Source organism: Lissotriton helveticus, chromosome 2_1 (genome assembly GCF_964261635.1).
Source record: "Lissotriton helveticus chromosome 2_1, aLisHel1.1, whole genome shotgun sequence".
Classification (NCBI taxonomy): domain Eukaryota; kingdom Metazoa; phylum Chordata; class Amphibia; order Caudata; family Salamandridae; genus Lissotriton; species Lissotriton helveticus.
The window spans coordinates 704,294,454-704,315,405 of NC_136059.1; the positions used below are offsets into that span (position 1 = coordinate 704,294,454).

Below are 20,952 nucleotides of genomic sequence, written 5' to 3' on the forward strand. Positions count from 1 at the left end.
TATTTGCCCAAAGTATTGGGACTTACATCAGGGGACATGTCCATATCCCCTGTACAGACAAGGACAGCCTGAGTGAGTGTGCCAACTAAGTTGTCAGACTCCTCAGTTCCCAAGGTTAACCCAACTAATCCCTTGGGAGGTGCACTACCACTACTGACTGTACTAGGGGGTGCAGTTGCCTTAGGGGCTGTAGTGGTAGAGGTTTGCCCTCCTCTTTTGGTGCACTCACTAAACCAGTGAGACTTACTTTTACAGTACTGGCACCACCTTTTTGACTGGCCTTCTTGAGTCTTCTTTTTCTGCTGTGAAGCCTGACCCCCACCCTCTTTGGTTTGTTGGGGACCTGTTGAAGACTTCTGGTCATTTTGTTCATTCTTAGTATTACCCTTCTGGTCTGCTTTCTTCTGACCACCCTGGTTCTGGTTCTGGTTCTGCTTGATCCTTGTTCTGACCCATTTGTCTGCCTTCTTGCCCAATTCTTGGGGAGAGGTCAGATCTGAATCAACAAGGTGCTGGTGCAACAACTGGTTCTGACAATTATTTAACATTTGTTCCCTCATCATCAGATTATACAATCCTGTGTAATCAGTAACCTTGCTACCCAGCAACCAGCCCTCCAAAGCCTTAGTGGCACTATCCACAAAGTCAGACCAGTCCTGAGACTGAGTTTTCTGGGTGTCTCTGAACAGCAACCTGTACTGCTCAGTGGTTAAACCAAACCCATCAACCAGTGTATTCTTCAGGACCTGGTAATTGTTAGCATCCTCCACTCTTGTAGTGAGGAGCTTATCTCTACCTTTGCCATCAAAGGAGAGCCACAGTATAGCTGCCCACTGACTCTGGGGAATGCCCTGCACAGTGCAGGCCCTCTCCAAAGTCGCCATCCATTTCTGGATGTCATCCCCTTGCTTAAAGGGGGGCACTATTTTTGTCAGGTGTTTAGTATCTAAACCCTTCTCTCTATCTCTTGGGAGATTGATGCCACCAGTGGGAGCTAACCCACTCATCTGCTGCTCTCTAGCAAATGCAAGCTTTTCTTTGGCCAGGGCAAGTTCTTCCCTTTCAATCCTCAGAGCAGCCTGTCTCATTCTGGCTTCATGCTCTATTCTCTGAGGGGAAGTCAATCTCCTCTGGGGAGAGTTCCTTCTCCTCTGAGAAGAGGCATTAGAGTGCAGAGATCTATTGGAGTCCCTAGAAAGAGATCTATCTCTCCTAACTCCAAGGTTATGCCTACTTAGGGTCAGTACTGGGGGTCCCCCAGATCCTAGCCCAAGCAAGTCTATGTTGGCCCTAGTTAGCCTTCTGACTACCTCAAGACCTTTGTCTGCCTCATCCCCAGAGAGTTCCTCAGGATCCTCCTCCTCAACTGCATTTACAGTGTTGTGGAGGTCTGGATCCCCAGTGGTACCCTCTAAGGCTGGCATATTCCCATCTAGCTGAGAAATCTTTCTCGCATCATATGTCTCTAAGAGACCTATCAGAAAGGGAATGGTGGGGTTAGACCCCTGTTTCAGTTTCCTGGAGGTACACACTTGTCTCATCTCCTGGAAACTGAGAGCTGCATATCTTGAAGTGACCTGTGGAGGGTCAATAACCACAAGGGGAGTCTCTGAAGACTCTCCATGGGTAGACATGCTTTTCTAGTGAGGTGTAAGTGGTGCACTTACCTACACTATTTGTTCGCCTACTGATCCCTTGCTAGAGTTGTAGTTTAGGGTGTGCTAGGCCCTAGGAGCTACAACAGCTGGTTCAGTAGAACTCGGAGTATTCTAAGCTAAGTTATATGTACCTTTAGTACTTATGTGATCTTTCACAAGATATTCTTAGGATATGTGTGGTAAAACAACAGCAAGCTCAAATCCCAACCGCTGCTCACCAATGTGAGAAGTTGGCCTGATATGCAGTGCTCACTATTCTAGTGATCACTATGTATCAGTCCAAACAACCCTTATTGATGATTGGTTGTAAGTCAACCTTATAGACCAGCTATCCTAGTAGCATGGATACGAGCAGTCTAAGGCTAAGACTCTAGAGGGCGTGTTAAGCCAGCTGTTTTACCATCACATTACCCCTTGAACACCAAGTGAAAGAACACCACACAAGTTGTTAAGAATAATAAACAGATATTTATTTATAAAAAGACTACCCTGAACTCTTTATGAGTCAGGGAGCTAAGCACACAACAAAACTCTTACGAAAATACTTTAAGTCGCACAATTTACACAAATGCCCTAGGGGCACGAAAAACCATATACACAGTAAGTGGAATGCGAACTTGCTAGCAGGTAAGTAATACTTTTCTAGACTTAGGAATCGCTAGGCCTACAATTCTAAACACTGGGATTAGATGCAGGAGGCCTGTGGACGTCGTGTGCAGAGTGGGAACTCTCACGCGTAAGGCGGGAAAAAGTCTATGGAGGCTAGCAGTTGCAAGTTACTGTTCTCGGGTGAACCCGACTAGGTGGGTCGAAAACAAGAGTGGATCCGAACACTTAGGGTGTTGGACTATGCTGGAGCACCGGAGTACTCAGGTTACCTAGCCCAGGGGCTGCGGCTGCATAGGGTTGAAGTTGCGTCGGAAACCCTCGTTGAAGATCCAGGAGCCTGAAGAAAGAGTTGCTGGCAGGCGACCAGTGAAGAAAGTTCAGAGTGATCCAAGCCTGGATCAGGGAAGAAGAAACCTGTAAGCAGAGGGGACCAAGTTCTGAATCACTAGCCAGTGATTTGAGTGGGCACCAGGATGGCACCGGACGAAGTCACCTCAGCCAGGTGAGTGGGCGCTGCTGGGCTCTGCAGTCTCTCGGACCAGGAGGCGTTGTCGGCGACCAGGATGGAGGTGCGAGCTGTCCCACGAAGGTTCTTGCTGTCGACGTCGCTGGACCCAGGATTGGGCAACAAGTCTTGGCAATTGCAAGGCCCACGCGGTGGACCTAAAATGGCGTCTTGAGTGGACCAGGAGGGTCCAGGGTGCTCCTCTGTTGGAAGGGAGCAAGGGCTAGTCTGAAGCAACCAGACCAGCAGTAGTTGTCGTCGTGGAGAGTCGTGAGAGGGCCACTAGCCAACGGGCAAGCGACCTGGACAACGCGGTTGGCAGCAAAGAGCAGAAGGGCCCCACGCAGATCTCGTGGATGCAGGGGGGCTGAACTTCGGTGCTGGAGCTGCTCAGGGTCGGGGCTTCTCTTACCCCAAAGCACTCAGTCGAGGGTCACTCGGGAGTTGTGCTGGACAAGCGTCGTGCAGTTCTGAGGATGGCCGGTCCCTCGAGGTCTCGTCGCACCCACGGATCACAGCTGGGCTGATGATGTAGGTTGAGGTCAGAGGTGCCAGGGAAGCCGGTTCTCGTCGTGCTGGAGCAGTCTTGATCCGAAGGAGAGACTGGCAACAAACCGCAATGCTTGGTTGGTGCCTGCTGCTGCAGGGTGACTACTCCTTAGTCACAAGGGAGAAATCTTGAGAAGAGTCTTGAGTTCCTTCTTGCAGAAAGTAGTTTCAGGATTCAAAGATGATCTGATTTGGAAGGGGGCCAGTTCCTACCTTTATCCTGAAAAAAAAGGGGCTGGCACGCGACTAAGTCCTGCCCTATGGGTGGGACTAGGAGGGGGGTGGTTACACCCCTCTCCTTTGGCGGGCTTTCCCCAGGCCAGGGGCTGGAGTGCCCCTGGAACTGGTTTCAGCCGGCCTATGCACAGTGAGCACCGGGGTGCCACTTGCAGTCACCTTCCTCTAAAGCCCTGCCTACCTAGGATACACAAAATCCTGTCTGGGACGGTGCTGGCACCGCCCCTGACAGGAAACCCTTTGTCCTTGCCTCCTGCTCTGGGAGGACTCCCAGCAGCAGGAGGGCAGACTTGTGTCTCGGTGGCAGCATCCATTTTGTGGAGCTAAGGCTATGTCTGACTTTAACCGGGGTTACAGGTTACATACATGTCGTGTCCCTCTAGAAGGGTGGAATGCTAACCCCGTCGCCAGAATTGGCGAGGGGTTAGTATTCCAATTCGTATGACACCTTACTCGACATGTTTTGATAAAGCGATACCAGAGTTGGCATATAACCGCGAGGATTATAATGCACTTAAGAGTATATGGTATGCGATATCATGGAAACGGCTAAGGGATGGATCCCAAAAGCCGCAGACAGGCTCAGCTCATGCCAGAGCACTATCTCACACGATTCCAAGCACTCTGCCTTCAGGATTGTCAAGGCCTGCCATAGGAGTGACTGATAGGAGATCTGTGTGTCCATTTAGGTTTAGATATAGGAATACTATATCTACAGCAGAGGGTGGGTACACCACTCTGCCCCAGCTGTCAAGCAGCCAGTTGTGTCTGATTTAGTTAGTCAGCCCAGGGGTGGCATAATGCATGCTGCAGCCCCTGGGAGACTTCTGGGTGCACCTCAGCCCTGGGTACAGGGACTTGAGAGGGCCCAGGGCCAATTCAGTACCTGGGTACAATTTGGATTAGAGAGAACAGCTAGGCTGTGGGTCTGATTAGCAGGCCCACAGCCAGGGAAAGTCGTAAACCAGTGAAGCAAAAAGCAAAAATCTGGGTGATCATAGGATTGCAGACCCTACTCTCCTACATGCTTCCCCCAAACATTCGAGTAAATCTTGGGAAACTGGGCTGAACACAGCAGTGAAAGATTGGAGGCATACTAACTAACAGACAAAATGGGACAACAATTCCACTATGGACACTAACCGTATTGAAGGCCCAAAGACACAGCCATTTTACCCATTGATTGGACAACCTGAGGCACTCCACCTCTATCCTGCGAAATGAGCATGCGGGAGGATGGGGATAAATGTCTTGCAAATATATGGTTTGTTTATACCAATGTATATGTATAGTTATGGAATCTTGCTCAAGATTTGGGAACTCCCAGCACAGTTTTTTAAAAATACTTGATGTATTATTAGCCCTGGAGTGTGGTATTAACAACCTCTCAAACTGGCCACTGTTGATTAGGCTCATAATAGGCTATTAAAACTCTAAACTCAACGTGCAAGTCAGCCTTTGAACTTGTGTGTTCAGCATTCTTAGTTAATGTGATGAGTTGTTACAAAAATTATCTCCAGCTTACATGTTTGGTATACACATACCAAATCACTTGGTGTACAGCCTGTACACCTTTAATGTAAGGTAGTTGGCATCCAAGTGGGAACCATCCAATAACTTCTATATACATACTTAGATATCACTTCAAAAGGCAGTCCCCCAGGTTGATGCTTTTTTTTTTACTGTAGGAGAAACTTGCCATTCTCTTCTGGTCACCCAACTGTGGTGCCCATGTTGTTGTTAAATGTATGATTGTAGTAATGTCCCCCCTTCGCCTTCTGTAGCACGTCCAGAGTTTCACAACATCAGATGTTGAAGGGAGAGCTTTAAGAAGTAAATAGTTTACTTTCGTTAAGTGCACTGTGTTGCAATGTTCTTGAATCATCACTATATTGTAGGCATCTGCCCATTTGAGCACTGGTTGATTCACAAGTGATAAAGTATGTGGTTGCCATAAATAACACCTTCCTTGTTACCCTGCAGGAGCAAGCAACATCAACGAAGATAAAGAAACTAGGTGAAGATGATAGTACCATTCCCCCGGAATACAGACATTTGCTTGATGTGAGTGATAAGTCAGAAAGTACTTTTAAACATGCTTTCTCGTATTATATTGTAATACTGCCAATGTTTCATGTTTTAGGGCAAAGACAGCAGTGGGACTCCAATAAAACCAGAAGAAACTCCCATGGTAGGTCTAGATGCAACATTATTTATTTTTGTTTTCCAGTGCTAAAAAAGTAAACATATTTCCATTAAGATGGCTCATTAAATTAAGGGCTTGCTATTGGCATCTGATGTGACTGGTTAATAGAGCAGTACTTCAGTTCATAGCATGGCTAAATTCACCATTTCTTCCTTCATAAATTGAAAAATTGACTACCATTCACTATGGCAATAGTAAGATCTGTTATTTACAGCAAATATAAAATGTAAAACTATGCTTTTAATTGCCATATAAGAAACATTTCTGCTATAATCTTGTTTACTACTTAATTTCCTGAAATAAACTCACAAATTGGTCTCTAACCATGCTAAATCTCTTTTGGTGTCCAAGTGTTGCGCTAACCCACTACCCTATGCTACTAGTTTTCTACATACATAAACATATTGTAACTGAGGAAACACTACAGGATGTTGGCACAGCATATGTGCAAAAACATAGATTTTTATTCAGAGATAGGCAGTAACCACACATTTGCAAAAATATGATGCGTCGCTATTGGACATTTTCCTATGGGCCACCTTAATTCAGCAAGAGGTGAATTTATCTACACCAAAGTGTTGAGCCTTTTTGTTTATATGCACCCTTTTTTAGATGAACACATTTGTTCAACTTTATCTGCATTAGTTACCAGGAGAAGTTAAGATTGTGCTCAAACAAGACTCCATGACATACCAAAAAATAATCCGTGACATACCTGACCGCCTTTCGCGCCTTTGTGAATTTTGGTAGGAAGACTTAGGGAACTTAGAAGATGAGGATTGGCAGGAAGCGCTTTACTCTCCACTGGAAGTACCCATAACATCATGACTAAAGTTAATACAGCTCCTTGTTAGGGGTTCTCCTTAATAATAAGAATTGTTATCTAACCAAATGAACCCTTTTGGCAAGATTAGGAATATGAAAGACTGGGCAAACATATAGCTTTTAAATATACCTTGCGGTTTGCATGCAGTTCTTTGTTGACAGTTAATAGCTCAATGTTCTATATTAGAATTTTGACTTTTGTGACAAAAGGAGCTCTCTTACAAAAGCAGGAATTCACTGACCTATTTACATTATATGCACTTTGTTATCTGCATGGTACACATACTTAGCAGCAGGCATTTTAACCCTCTGTGCAACCTTAATACGAGTCAAAACTTCCACTAGACAAACCTCCGGTCTCTTTCCAGGAAGACGATTAATCACCGGAGGGCTCTTGACATGTTAATTGATGCCTGAAAATGGCTGAAGGTCAGGACCGCCGCAGCAAGTGCTTTAAAAATGATAATATAATTGGGAAAAGGACGCCCCCACCCCAAGTCCGTGCCCGGTGCGATGGCACCGATCGCCCCGCCCTAGAGCCGGGCCTGCAGTATACAACAATTTGGACTGGTATCCATTGGCCTCTCTCACAGAGGACTTATGTTCTGATGGACAGATGGATTTTTATAAGATGTAATGATTTTGCTTTTTGTACTCCTATTCAGTGTGCAAATTGTTGGTGTGAGATCTCTTTATCTTGGAGTATATCTAGTGATTTCAGCTGTCTAGGGACCTAGAATGGAATCAGAGGACCAGTAGTGGACCAGAGAAAGACATGAAAAGTATTCTGACCTTGATAGGCAACCAATAAAGGCTGACGCAGCCTCTTGGAATTTTTTTTCCCATGTTCTAAAGCTAGGTACATGGCCTTGTTTTAAAGTTTATAAATGATTCATATTTTTATAAGGATGCCTACAGTCGGCAAATAGAACTGATATAGCCATCAATTACTGGTAGCTCTTTAAGGGCTTTTCAAGAATGCCCACGGTCCTTCATTTTTTATATGTCTAATTCATTAGGATATTGCAGACTGTAATGTTTAGTTCTCATCGCTGCTATTAGAAGGTTGTCAGCCTTATTCTCTGTGCACTTTCAAGGCTGATGTAAGGCTGCAATCCTGGCAGACGCCTTGATCTGGTCTCCTTTGTCTGCAGTGCAAAGTAGCTGATCTCTGGCTGGGATTCGTTAGTGTCACATCACACCAGTAGGGTGCAAAGGTTAAACAAACACAGCAAAATGCTTAGAAGTGTAGCCAGAATGTGTATTTTGCTAACGTTCTGCTCTGTGGCTTTTAATAAGAGGTGTTTTAGGAAACCATATAAGAGCGGATCCAAATGTTGTCTTAATAAGGAAGTCAAAGAGGATCTTTCTTTAACAGTGTTCTGTATATTTTGGTTCATAACCATTAAGAAAACGTGTTTCATTTTCACCAGACACCGATGGGCGACGAAGATCTTGTCTCAGCCTTATCGTCTGATTTTACCTGTGCTTCCTCCCCTGATAAGAAGAAACAAAAGCTTGAAGAGGCAAAGCCAGAAGAGGTAAACTGATGCATTTCTCATAGAATAAGAATACAGGGCCATATGTATTCAAAGGTAATTTTGCGTGATCTGCCTATCATTTGTGATGTGACTTATGCACACAAACTGTCAAATTGCAAGAAGTCATCAAACGAGCTGCTTAACTGATACAAGTTAAGCAGGTGTCTATTTGAGGCTCCTTACAATTGGCTATGAAGACAGGGATGGTGACCTGAAAGGACTGCTAAAAAAGTTTCTCATTTGGGAAGACATTAATGGAACCACTGGAACACTGCCTGCTTCAAGAAGCCACCCAAACAATTCCAAAAAGTGGAGCTATTCAAGGGGGACAGCTTACAATGTGTAAATGAGTTACCAGATCGTATGAGCTGTCTGCAACTTTTCAATAATTGGTAACCAAAACTGTGAGTAAAACCCACGCATACACCTTCTTACAAACCACAAATAGTGTTGCATGCACTTGGGCACTTTGCGGTTAAACAGCTATGTCCACAGCAATCAAAATAGACATGAGCAGTATAGCAGTCTCCATCTATAGATGCTGCAATAGTAAAATTTGCAATTGTCTAACTCTGGTATAGTTCCAATGTAATATTCTCTCAGTGTGTATGTAACATTGTTAACCTTAAGACCTGAAACACACTGTTGACTCCACCCTCCCCAATAACATTCTCCAAACGGAATATTTCATTGTTGCAGTATAGCATTATATACCTCTAGATGATGCATTTTTACACAATTGCTTTGTATGCATTGTTGCTATGCATCATTCTTTGACCAGTGATTGAGCATTTACGTGAATTTGCAACATCCGTCCAAACCTCTGCTGATCTGTATGCTTAGTTGGTTATTACAGTGTGACATGATGTCACATTAGATGTTGCATTGTTACAGAGTCTCATTCACAAATCGTGCATGCTGTCATTTTACAACATAGCACTCTGTACGGTTGTTACAAAGTATCTTTCTCTGTTGATGCTACTTTGTTACAATATTTATGTGCCTTTGGATACTGCATTCTTACAAGGTAACACAGATGTTGCACTGTTAAAAATAAACTCAAATCCTGCATTGCCCCTGTATGACATTCTCAATGTATGGATGTTGTAGTGTTACACAGTGCAGCATTTAGGATCTACGGAGTATTCCAGTCTTACATAACACCATAGCACTCAATATCCATGGATTATACTATGCTACAGCATTGAATTCTCTGTGTACATTACGTTGGGCAAGTACAAACAAATGAATTTTTATTTACAATAAAATTAGTACTCTGAACAAATTAGCATAGCATTTCAAAAAGGTACTTACCTAGGTCACTCCCTCTGCTCTATCTTTTTGTTGGAAAATTGCCCCGTGAGCCGTAAAATGCACATTTAACTTTTAACAGCCAACAAGTTCACAGTCCTTTAATTGTAGTATAGAATAGGGCTGGGGTTTTTGTCTGTATTATTCGAACAATGTGTTTACAGTGGAAACTTGAGCATGAACTGTATTTTTCAGTTTTGTGCTGCTGTTTATGAAGGCCTGGGGCTGTTGTACGTTTGCTCCAGCATTGAATGATCCCTTACACTAATATGTGCTCTTTTAGTGTGGAATAGACAACAGTGCCTTAGACGATCTAATGGGGACGCTTGAGGGACCTGAAGTGAATATTCCAAAGACGCCCGAATACACAGGACCAGAGATTACGGTAAAGTCTCTCTCTTGCATTGAAGCAGATGAATGGGCTCATTGTATTACGTATACTCCCTCTGAATGCATTTATTGTTGTTCTGGCTTATGCTTAGCTTTCCTCAGTCATTGGTTGCATATTTCTTTTTTGTTGTATGCTATATTGTTCCTAAATGTTGATACATTCTGGTTACTATAATTACACAAATAAATCAGTGTCTGATGCGCTTACTATTATGCACGTGTCACTCAACGAGTTAAGCAGAACGTTAATGTTCTGTTTCAAAAGTCATTTGTTTTATTTATTTTTTGTCCCTTTCATACACTCGAGGGCTAGTTGAGTGGGGAATGGAGTGGTTCCTTATACAGATATTAAATGTAAACATTTCATAAAAGTTTGTGGTAAAACCAAACAAAATATTTGATGCAGAATATATATGGGACTGGAGTCATACATTACATGCAGTTTTTCCGTGTTTCTTTCCAAAGGATACATTCTTTAGAGCGTGAGATAGTTTGCTATTAATACAAGAAATTTCGATTGCATTTCTTGTTGGCTATATTGGACTGAGTATTGGTTTTTGCCTAGTGCTGCAGGCTGTTAACATCTCACTGAAGCCACTTTTTTAACCACTGGGTGCAAATATTTTGACCTTCTGTAGTAAATGCCTCATGGTATACAGACTCCTATCTTTTTTTTTTTTTTTTTTTTTTATTTTTTTTTTACATTTCGCTATTTCAGCAGTTAACAACACTGAAGGCATATATTGCAACTGGAGATTGGTACAATGTAGATACATTATGTTCACGGAACAAATTATGTTTGGCTGTGTCATTTGAAGAAGTGAATTATATTGGTGCACTCCATGATATCAGAATAAATGGGAATAGTTCTATAGTTTCCTCCACCATAATCAACCTGGGGCTGTTTGGGCAGCATATCCATTTGAACCAGGGCTCCTCACTTGGTAGCAAAAAGGGATATACAACAGTAGTCATGAATTCATTGATCAGTAACCAGAAATAAACCACCTCAAACATCACTTGTAGAAAGTTAGTGAAATTATAGTCGGGAAGCTGTATCATTATCTATCAAAGTAAAAGGAGAGAAGTAATTGCAGCATGCAGTGCAGATCCTGGATCCCATGTACCAGCTGGTCCTGGAACTCCAAGCAAGAGAGGACCTAGGTATTAGATCAGCACACCCCAAGCAGGTGGCGCTAAGAGGAACAGCGTGAGGAGTGAGTCACAAAGTGGGGCATCCCAAGGGCTGTGAGCTTACGGAGGAACAGTGCTGTCTCCACCTTGGGCAAGAAAGGTCATCAGGAGCCAATCTCAACTTCATGACAAAGGGTATATTCTAAGTCTTCTGGCCTCCTAACATCCAGGGTCAAACAAGGACAAGAAATAGGCCCAGGCGCCAAAATAAAAGGGGCCCCATTTGCAAAGCAGATAGCTAAAAAAGTGGTCATATCACTGACATCAACAGAAAAAACGGTCCCAACTGGATATAAAACCAGACCTCAACTGCTAAAATACCATCCCACACACTCAATTGTCAGACCAGCCCATCGGGCACTGTGATTACCCTATAGGCCAGTCCAACCCTGCTCATGCTGGAGCTGTTGGCTCTCTGTAGTGTTCTCCGAATCAGCCCTGAAAAGAAAAATTCGATACCAGGCATCTGATGTTAGGGGAGTGCGGGCTTTCCAAAGGCATGTTATGGGGCTCTCAGCGCCAGAAGGTGGGTGAGCCCCTGGAAACGAGACATGACCATATCCGTCCTAGAACATGACAATAGGCCGAGGGCACAGGCCTCCCAGCTCAAAGATTTCTTCTTCCTGAAAGACGATGTAGGTGATCCATAACAGATCTCCACAAGTGCTGCAGTAATGGGCACATCCAGAACATATGATGCATATCAACCCTGGAAAAATAACATTGCTGACACAGGGAGTTAGCCCCTGGGAAGAAGGCGCTAATTTTTTCCAGGGTTAGGTATGCTCTGTGAAATATCTAGAACTGTATTTTCTTTTTAAGTGGGCACTGTGGGATACGGGCTAATATCTTTAGAAGTTAATCTGTAACTATGTGGGCATACACCGTTTGGTTAAACTCCTACAGATCAGTTTAGCTTGATTGACTTGTTGGTGGGCAAGTACATACTACAATCTATTGTTCCATAACTGGATGCACACTGCATTTTTTACTTGTTTTCCATGTAGCCTGATATGCTTCCCAGCATGACTCGTACTAGGAGAGACTTATTTTTGCGAATCCTACTTGCCAATATAAAGCTAGCAATAAGATTAGAACAAGAAAGTGGTTAGCTTCCCTCTACCATAGCGCACACAGAATGGTTCAATTGTATGTATAGAAATCATCATATTATGTGTTTCAATAGCCCTTTGTTTTATTGCCTGAATATTAATCTTCAAGTCAGTGTTCACTACTTCTACGCGAAGACCACTTTCTGAAGGACTAGTCATCCTACTGGGTACCTTCTGCAAAATATTACCTGATTCTCCCCTCTCATGTCCTTGTTCATACATTTAGACCAGCAAGGAACACATTTTTGGGTATTTTAATATGAATGTTTACTTTAATATTGAGATGGATACATTTCAAGGCATATCTGCAGTACTGCCATATTTTATGATTTAAGTGTACCCTAGATCATGACTTTTGCTGAAATGTGGCCCTGTGAATCTCCAGCCATACTGCTGTTGTGTGCCACTGTATTTGATACTATCTTATTTGTGCAACCAAAGTGAAAGCTGAACATTCTAAAACCATATTTGATGCGAGGAGCGGGAAAAGTGGTCAGTTACTTATGTCATGCATTGCCTACTGTGGGAAGCATAACATAGGTACTTTAGATGTCAAATAACATGGTGACTTGAGTTCAACAACCTATTGGCTTTTCGAACTTCCATTCATTAATGTTTTTTTTTTTACATTCCCATACCTGTAAGGTATGTAGTGGATGGGGAAGGGGAGTCACCTTTTAGCCTCTTCGCTGAAAGGACACATTTCCTGTTATTGCCAGGGATTAAACAACTGCGTCATGGTAATGTCCTAGAAAGATGCAAGGATGCTTACGTTGTTGTCAGAATTGTACTTGAAGCATTCTGCTGTATAAATTCAAGTTAAAATCTAAGGGCCCGATTATGAGTCTCATGGTCCGAGGACCGCCAGGCTCGTGGGGGTGCGGTGGTGGCGGTCCAGCCACCGGTACACCAGCAGATCAAACGCCGTATTTCAACTTTGGCGGTTGGACTGCCATTGCACCGCCACAACTGTCAGGTCTCGCCGCAGTCAGGGGCTCACAATATGCTGGCGGTGCCGTTGCGCCATGCATATTTCGAGTTTGAGAACCACCAGCAGTGTCATGGAGGTTCTCCCTCCATGAAAACTGGTGGTGGTCATGAAACAAAGGCCCCCTCATGCCCAATGCAAGGGGGCACATTTGTGCCCACCTGTGTGTATGCACCCCCAGTATCAGCATTGCATGGACTTCGCAGTCTATGATGTACCGGAATGTGCTGTGGTGGTCCTGTGGCGGTGCCTTTCTAAGGCATACATAGGTGCCTTTGAAAGGCGCCTCCACAGGACCACCACCACGCCGCCCGTCCGACTACGAAACACTCCTAATCTGATGAGTAGGTGGGGCTCTGTTTGAAATAGACCTCTCTAAAACCACGTAGCCGAGAATTCGGTTTTTCACGAAGAGGACAGTTGGATTGTGTTTCCCAAAGAGTCTGCAACGGCATTAAAATCCATCCAGGAAGTGAAGACATTTTTATCATTAGTTTATAGCAAAGCATTTTGAGAATGCAGTATTTCAGCTAACTCTGACCCTAGTTTCGACTGATCCGTTTAATGGAGATGTCAATATTGTTAACTGAAATGTTCTTTACAGTCCGAAACTGGTATTTCTGTGTACCTGTACTTTCCATGGATCATACACTTTGAATTGTTTTGGTGTTGCCTAACCCTCTTCTAGAAAACTTCATTACGACAAGAATCGTGTAAGAGCCTGAAAAAGTACCCAAGACCAGATTAAATTGCCCCTTGAGCTGATATGCAGGAATGTTTCAACAGATCCATCAACTTTGTTGAGAACATTGCTTAGATTTTGGTTATTGAAGTCCATGAGGTAGCCTGTAGAAGAAGTGTTGGGCATCTGTTTGCAATGTCTGCCCATTTGGATGTTAAGGTGTGGAGCTCTCCCCAACTCAATCCAGGGTCCATCACTAGAATATACACTTTGAAAAACACCTTGGAACTATGGCCCAGATTTACTAAACTTACAGGCAAAACATAAGAGGAACTTGCAGCACTGAAAAGCGGGCAAGGGAGAGAGCAGACGTACACAATATTTACTAAGATATTCTGCACTTTTGCACTCTGCTCGCGCTGAGCAACATAGTGCGAACACAGGCACCCTTGCATTATGATGCAAGGGGGACTGCTTTGTAGTCTGAATAGCTTTTGTGCAGGAAGAACTATTCTGACTACTATGCAGGCTCCCTTGTGTCATTACACAAGGATGCCTGCATGGCAATAGGCTGACACAAGTGCACCTGCACAAGCATAGATCAGAAGTGCACCTTCCTTTACAACACAATCTTAGAGGCGTATTTCTCTTTGTATATGATTCAGAATGCAGCACACATGCAAACAAGAAGTAAATAGGAGAAATAAAGATATTTCTCCTCATTACGCCAGCCTCAGGTAGGAGCACCGTTTGACGCAAACTAAGATTTACTGACTTTTGTAAGTCTTGGTTTGTGTCAAAATACATGGGTTGATGCATGGGAACACCCATGCCTCTCAAAGAAGGGTAAAACAAGGCAGTAAAAGACGCTGCCTTTATACTTTGCAAGTGAAAATTGAAGCGTTGGAATACAAAAAATCTATTGCCATGACTTTGTGAATATAACGTAAGCACTTGCATTGCCCTGGGTCGACTTACGTGGCACAGGGGCATGGCGAGTGTTCGTAAATTTGGCCCTGTGTGCCTAACAGCAACCACACTGAACCATGACAATAGAGGAGCTCAGCATCATTTGGTCTCAATCATCATTGGCATTGGTACTTTCCAGCTTGAGTTGTTTGTTATTTTAACATGTAGTCCATTGTTCTGGTTGCTGAATGAGTGCTGATTCTAAAACCCATAGTTTTGCATCCTGGTGGAATAATACTGCAGCAGCTGAATTAAAAGGTTTCTTGAGAACAATTGTGCAGTACTATTCTCTTGCACTGGAAGGGACCCTACATGACAACTGCTCAAAGCAGTTAGAAAAAAGCCTGAAAACAATCCACAGTGTGGATAGCCATCTCTATAGAATCATGAACAACAGCCATGAGAACTAGATACAAAGCTGTACCTTTCTCAGACACCTTATGCAGCTCTGACCAAACCCGGGACCTTTAGATGTGCACATCAACCCACCAGTCTCCCACTTTTGTCATAAGACATCCAGTCTCCTGCTGCTTTCAGCACTTACTCCTGCCTAGAGTATTTTCTTCAACCTCCAGTATTCTGACCTGCTGCATGTGATTACTTCATGCAAGGATGCTCAAGGTCTGTCAGAATGCACCTTCATTCACCTGAGAATGTATTGGGTAAGTTTCTTTTCAGTTCTTAATATCCTACACCCCACCAACTTTTAAGATGTAACAGCTGCCAGTATCTTTTTCATCTAAATACCTAGGCTAGGTCCCAATTTCAGAGTTATGTAACTAGATTATGTAGCCCTACACTGATTAGTGGAGTGCCAGCAATGGTGGGCCCGGCTCATAATCTTGGAAGGCACACAATCGGGTGTGAGGAAGTGTGCAGCAGATGTCTACAGGTGGAATTGTCCCTACCACAAGACTCGCCACAATTCCAAACAGGTGGATGAATGCTGGCAAGGATGAAAAATCACAAGTTAATGCAGTTGTCCGCAGACTATTAGGGAGCCAGTAATGGTCAGCCCAGCTACAAAGCTGAATCCAGAGTGGCAGGAGGTAGTAGATAGCGAGGTAGCATTATGTGAGGTAAAATTATAGCAAAGGGGATCATACTAGAAAATATTTTCAACTTCTCTTGTTACATATAACTCATGGTAGTTACACAAGATAATTATTATTTTTTTTTTTATTCCATTCTCCCTTGTTGTCTGTTGCGCCCCCCTTCCTCATGCCCACCCCTTCCCCTGCTCTTACCTTTATTGACCCTCACTGAGCAAACTCTTATTGCGACAGCGTATTTGGTGTACGTTTGGAAAATCAGAAATAATTCTTCGATTACTCCCATTTAGAAGCAGTTACACTTGTGTTATTAGACCTAGTTCCACGTGCAATATGTGCATGAGCAAAAGCTTAGAAAATTAGATTGAACAAGGACTTTCTCCTGCCTTTTGAATAGTGAATATCTGTGACCATATCCAAATTGGAAATGTTCCTTGTAAAAGTATGGCAGAACCCAGAAACTCAGATTTGCTGTGTTCACCAAATTTCTGCAGTCGTCCCACCCTAGAGCACCCATTCCCCGCCCATGGGAACAGATTTTACTACACCCAACTATATTGATGTAATATTATGCAAGAATAAATGGATGTAAGCATGCAAAACAAATGTGCACTCCTAAATTATGCAAAACCTTCCACTTCGTTTTGTCTAGCAGGAGAATGTATTGTCACAAGGTTACAGAACAAGCAGTCTATGTGCTGGGTTCTGCCTGTAGATCTTGTCCTCAGTGTGTCAATCATGTTTTCCTTTGTAATTGCAAATAAATGTTATCGGAAATTGCATGCAAGCATAGAGTGCCTTTGCATTTCATTCAGGCATTGCTTGTGACTATAAATAATCAAAAACATAAGCGCAGATCAGTTACCATTGATGCTTAACAATGGATATTTTTGCATTAAAGGAGACTGTCACGGCTGAAAGCCTGGATCCGCTCGGCATCCGCGATAGCACGATTCCACCAGCGTACAGACATTTGTTGGATGTGAGTACCATGAGAATAAAGTCCTAGTCACCAAGAAGTGATATCATGCCTCTTTTTCGATTGTCTGTATTTTTAAATCACTAAAAAATTTATTTTTTTCTTTCAGGGTAAAGACAATGGCAAACCTCTGCCACCACCAACGCCAGAAACTCCCACTGTAAGTATACCGTGTCCAAAGGGTTTCTTTAGTGCAACTTAAATCGGAAGTCTAGAAGCACATAAGAGTGTGATTAGTGCATAGACAGTAAAAAGAAAAGTTAACTAAATACATTCTCCAGAGTTTTGCACACAAACTCAGTTCCCTACTGCTGGTATTTACAAGCAGAAAGGCTTGTCACGAATGTTGCAGAATTTCCCCACTGCTGGTATTTACAAGCAGACAGGATGGTTGCAGAGCTAGTACTGTTACTTAATATTCCTGAGCAGTAATCAGACTTTTTTATATTCAGTCGATGCCGTCGGCCTTCTGCAGCAGAGGAATACTCAGGTTGTAGGTGTGCAGTGGCAGCAGGCCTTTATTCCTCAGAATTCAGTTTATTATCTGACAGAGATATTGGTATGTGGGCTTATAGGGGTCACTCGCGTGTTAATCCTACGTGGTATGAAGCAATAGAAAATATTAGGAACAGTGGGCTTGGATGTGCCGGTTGAGAAACACATTGTGTTCTATTGTATTGTAATATACTGTACTTTAATGTATTTGCGCCGATCGGACCCTTGATAAAGTGCAGAAGTAAATATGCAGAGCATCAACACACAACCCAGTGAGAGCGCTATAAAACGAATTGTGGCTGTCTGTCATGTAGCCTAGAGGGGTATTGTCTTGATACCTTGTGCGAGGACCAAGGTTGTGCACTTACCATGTTTTATTGCTGCGCCTATGCTTGAAATTGAAGAAAAAACAAGTGTGATGTACGACACTTGAGAATTTGATGCTGCTGGAAGGAAAGCTGGAAACTGCAAGTGTGTGATCATCAGTGGGAAGTTTTTGGTACTGCACGTATACTGCAGAAAGTCTTCAACCCATATTTCAGCATACACGTAGCTGTGCCTATGCCTGGGTGTTACAGAAGTGTGAGGAAACAAAATCATGCCAATACATACCACTTTTGGTACATGGTCTTTGGAGTACGCTCATAAGGGAGAGACAGTAACTCAAAGGGCTTTGCATTATACAACTAGCAATAGTATATGTCCAATTCTGCTTCAGTGGAGCACCAGAGGAGGTACCATTATGAGCACCATACCATATGTCTAAGATGTGGCAGGGAGCAATCCATTGGAATGGCTTTACACATCCAGGCAGTGGTGCTGGAACAACTTTCAGAGAGCAATCTTCACTGTTATTTCATCGAAGTCTTAGGGTCTGTCGAAAACCCTAGTGTCACACAAAGAACAAGTGTAGCAAATGAGTAATGCCCATTCAGCAGGAAAGTAGTAAGGGTGTGGTATCTGTCCGGTGGTGCATTTTGGATCACATTATCGCAAATATATGAAAATAGCATGGTGTTGTAGTGCATTGTCATTTTCCATTGAAATTGCCTCTAAATTCACACAGACATGCAGTGCAGACGATTTGTCCTTGGCCCGTGCTTTTTGGAGACCCGGGCTGTTGTTACAAAATTAAGCAAAAGCATAAAACAGTCAAATACAGTGTTTTTTATATTCAACTAATTTTTAATAATAACTACTTGTTGGGATTAGATACCAGGCCGCAGAAAATATTTGCCCACTGCTGACAAGCCTGCTTGAATCCTATAACACAACGTTTACGTCTACAAGCAGTGAAAGGAAGATATAATTTGATTACTTATGAGGATAGTGCATGTCTACCTTTGTTTGTAGACATCACCGGGGTAGTCTTCTGGAAGAGAAAATCCACTACTGGACTGTCTTTGTTTTATATATTTCTTTATTCTGCTTTCATTGTATCTTTCTAAGAAAATGCTTAGCCTTATATCACTGCCAGGCGTTGTGTGGCTGCAGTGACTTTCGACATGCTTCATGACACTGTTACGGGATGTAGTGTTCAGCAAAGATCACTCCGCTTCTTCCGCTTTACTAGTGCATTTTGTCCATGCTTTGTGTATTTGTTGTTATCAGTTTCACTCTTATTAAAGTATTTTTTTTGTTTGTTGCTTTCAACTTCGAGATCTTTCCTTCTCCATATTTATGTAGGTTTTTAAGTGTGTGCAGTAGTTGTATAGCACAAACCTAGCCAAAATGCAGCAGGGTCAGAGACAAAGATGCAGCCTGTGAGTGATTACAGAGGTTCCGGGCCTCTAGTAGCAGGAATGAAGTGATACTGCATGTGATGTAGTGTTCCTTCTAGAGGTGAGGTGCGCCTTCAGCACTTTACTAAATTGGAGCAGGGTTGTGGCGATCCTGATGGATATTTTTTTTGCACTTTACCTCAAATGTGATAGTATCCTGATTTGCATTCTTACCACTCTTGCAGACCATGAGCGATGCTGACCTCGCTGACGCATTCTCAGTGGACTTTGGTAGCTCGTCATACACAAGTGTGCAGCCTGCTCTTCCAGGCCCAACTGAAGTAAACCTCTCAATTTTTAGCCAAACACAGCTCGTGTGTGCTTGAAGAATAATTAACATTGACTGTAGCATGGTGTGGCAAAAATGCTAATGTAAAGCCACTAATACCACTGCTTCCATTTGTTGACTAGCTTTTTAGCTTTGTCGTCTCTGGTCACTCGGAGCACTAAAATGGGGGCAATTCATGGTGAATGGAATGAATGAAATAAAATGTCTGAAGCGCTTAGCTACCCGTGGGTGTCCCGGCGCTAAACCCTGCAGTAACCAAGGAGTGCCGTGGTTTATGAGACTAGTTATTGTGAAAAGAGAGATGGTCTTGTGAGTTGCCATTAACTGACGCCTGCCGTTATATCCATGATCTCAACTGCTTCAACTTTAATGAGACAACTTGTTGCTACAGCGTAGTGATAGGAAAATCAAAGAGAGTTTCTTTTGTTTATACTTGCAATAAGTACCCACATTCCATCCAGCTTACACCACCTTAGATATTCATGTAAACTATTAGGATCAAACAGTAGATAGTGCTAGAGACATGCCAATGGCATGGAAGCATCTTCAACCATTCTCTAAAAAACCTGATCTCATTATAAAATATAGAATGCTTTTAATCAAATGCCTGTTTTGTAAAAACCATACTGTCATAGCACCATTGAAATGGATTACTTAATGAACAGACTGTAACCGCATAACCAACAGCATTATTGATTATGCATTGCATCCGTAGCGTTTTGGACAAGCATAGGCAAAGTCAATAGATCACGCCTCTGGAGCTCTTTGCATTTCCAGTTACTTTCCGTGATACTGTTCGGCATCAGAGGATATGCAAAATGCGTTTTTCCGGTGTGGTGCAACATCAGTAAACAAAATAAATATAAAAAGGTGTAATGATGTGACCAGATGCTTCATTTTGTTGGAAGGCTTGTACATCACATCACTTTTGTGCACTATTGGAATCACATGCGTGCCATTTTTAATTTTTAATTTTTTTATTTACTGATCCAAAATGGTGGGCGCATAAAAGAATAAAGATTCTGCAAAAGCACAAAAAAGAGTTCGTTAAAAAGCAGATTATTGGGGAGGAGAGGAAAAGCAGTGCATGAGAGAAATAACAACACAGGAGGTGGAGGGAGAAAACAACCGGGGAGGCCGGGCACAGGATGGATTGTGGGCAATGGGAGAAATACTTGAGCAAGTGAGCAACTCACAATGTTGACAACAATATGGGAGGAAGGGTGAGAAGCACACTAGGGAGAGAAGTACACAAGAAAGAAGCATTGGGGACTGAGTCATTTGGAGTACATAAAAAGGGGAGAGCTGGAAAACACATTTAGTCTCCTGGAGAGCTTAATCAAAAAGTAGTTCCCTAAAAGTGAGCAGTCGGAGGACGCAAGTCAGCCAAGAGGATAATCAGGCAGCTGTGCTCCAGGGGAGGAACAAATGCAAGATGGACAAAGAAAGGTATCAAATAAGAAGCAAGCAGATGAGAGTAACAATAATGCCAAACAATGGTTAGCAATGGGTGGGCTTTAAGCCCACTATAAGTTCTTGGGTGGCACATAACAGGTCTTTTTCAACCAGACTCTATATGG

At 43.0% G+C, this 20,952-nt stretch overlaps 1 protein-coding gene across 24 annotated transcripts in view; it reads left to right on the forward strand.

The window, feature by feature from the left end:
* CAST (calpastatin) overlaps positions 1 to 20,952 on the forward strand; it is a 685,784-nt gene that overhangs the window by 368,881 nt on the left and 295,951 nt on the right. For 13 of the 24 annotated variants that reach the window (XM_078675414.1, XM_078675411.1, XM_078675412.1 and 10 more), the window contains 6 exons: positions 5,542 to 5,622; positions 5,702 to 5,749; positions 8,023 to 8,130; positions 9,725 to 9,826; positions 16,730 to 16,810; positions 16,917 to 16,967. In XM_078675414.1, the coding sequence (XP_078531540.1) occupies positions 5,542 to 5,622; positions 5,702 to 5,749; positions 8,023 to 8,130; positions 9,725 to 9,826; positions 16,730 to 16,810; positions 16,917 to 16,967 (471 nt within the window). Of the gene's footprint in view, positions 1 to 5,541; positions 5,623 to 5,701; positions 5,750 to 8,022; positions 8,131 to 9,724; positions 9,827 to 16,729; positions 16,811 to 16,916; positions 16,968 to 19,268; positions 19,365 to 20,952 lie in introns of all 24 variants that reach the window. The other 11 variants (XM_078675406.1, XM_078675407.1, XM_078675421.1 and 8 more) reach the window with 1 other exon arrangement.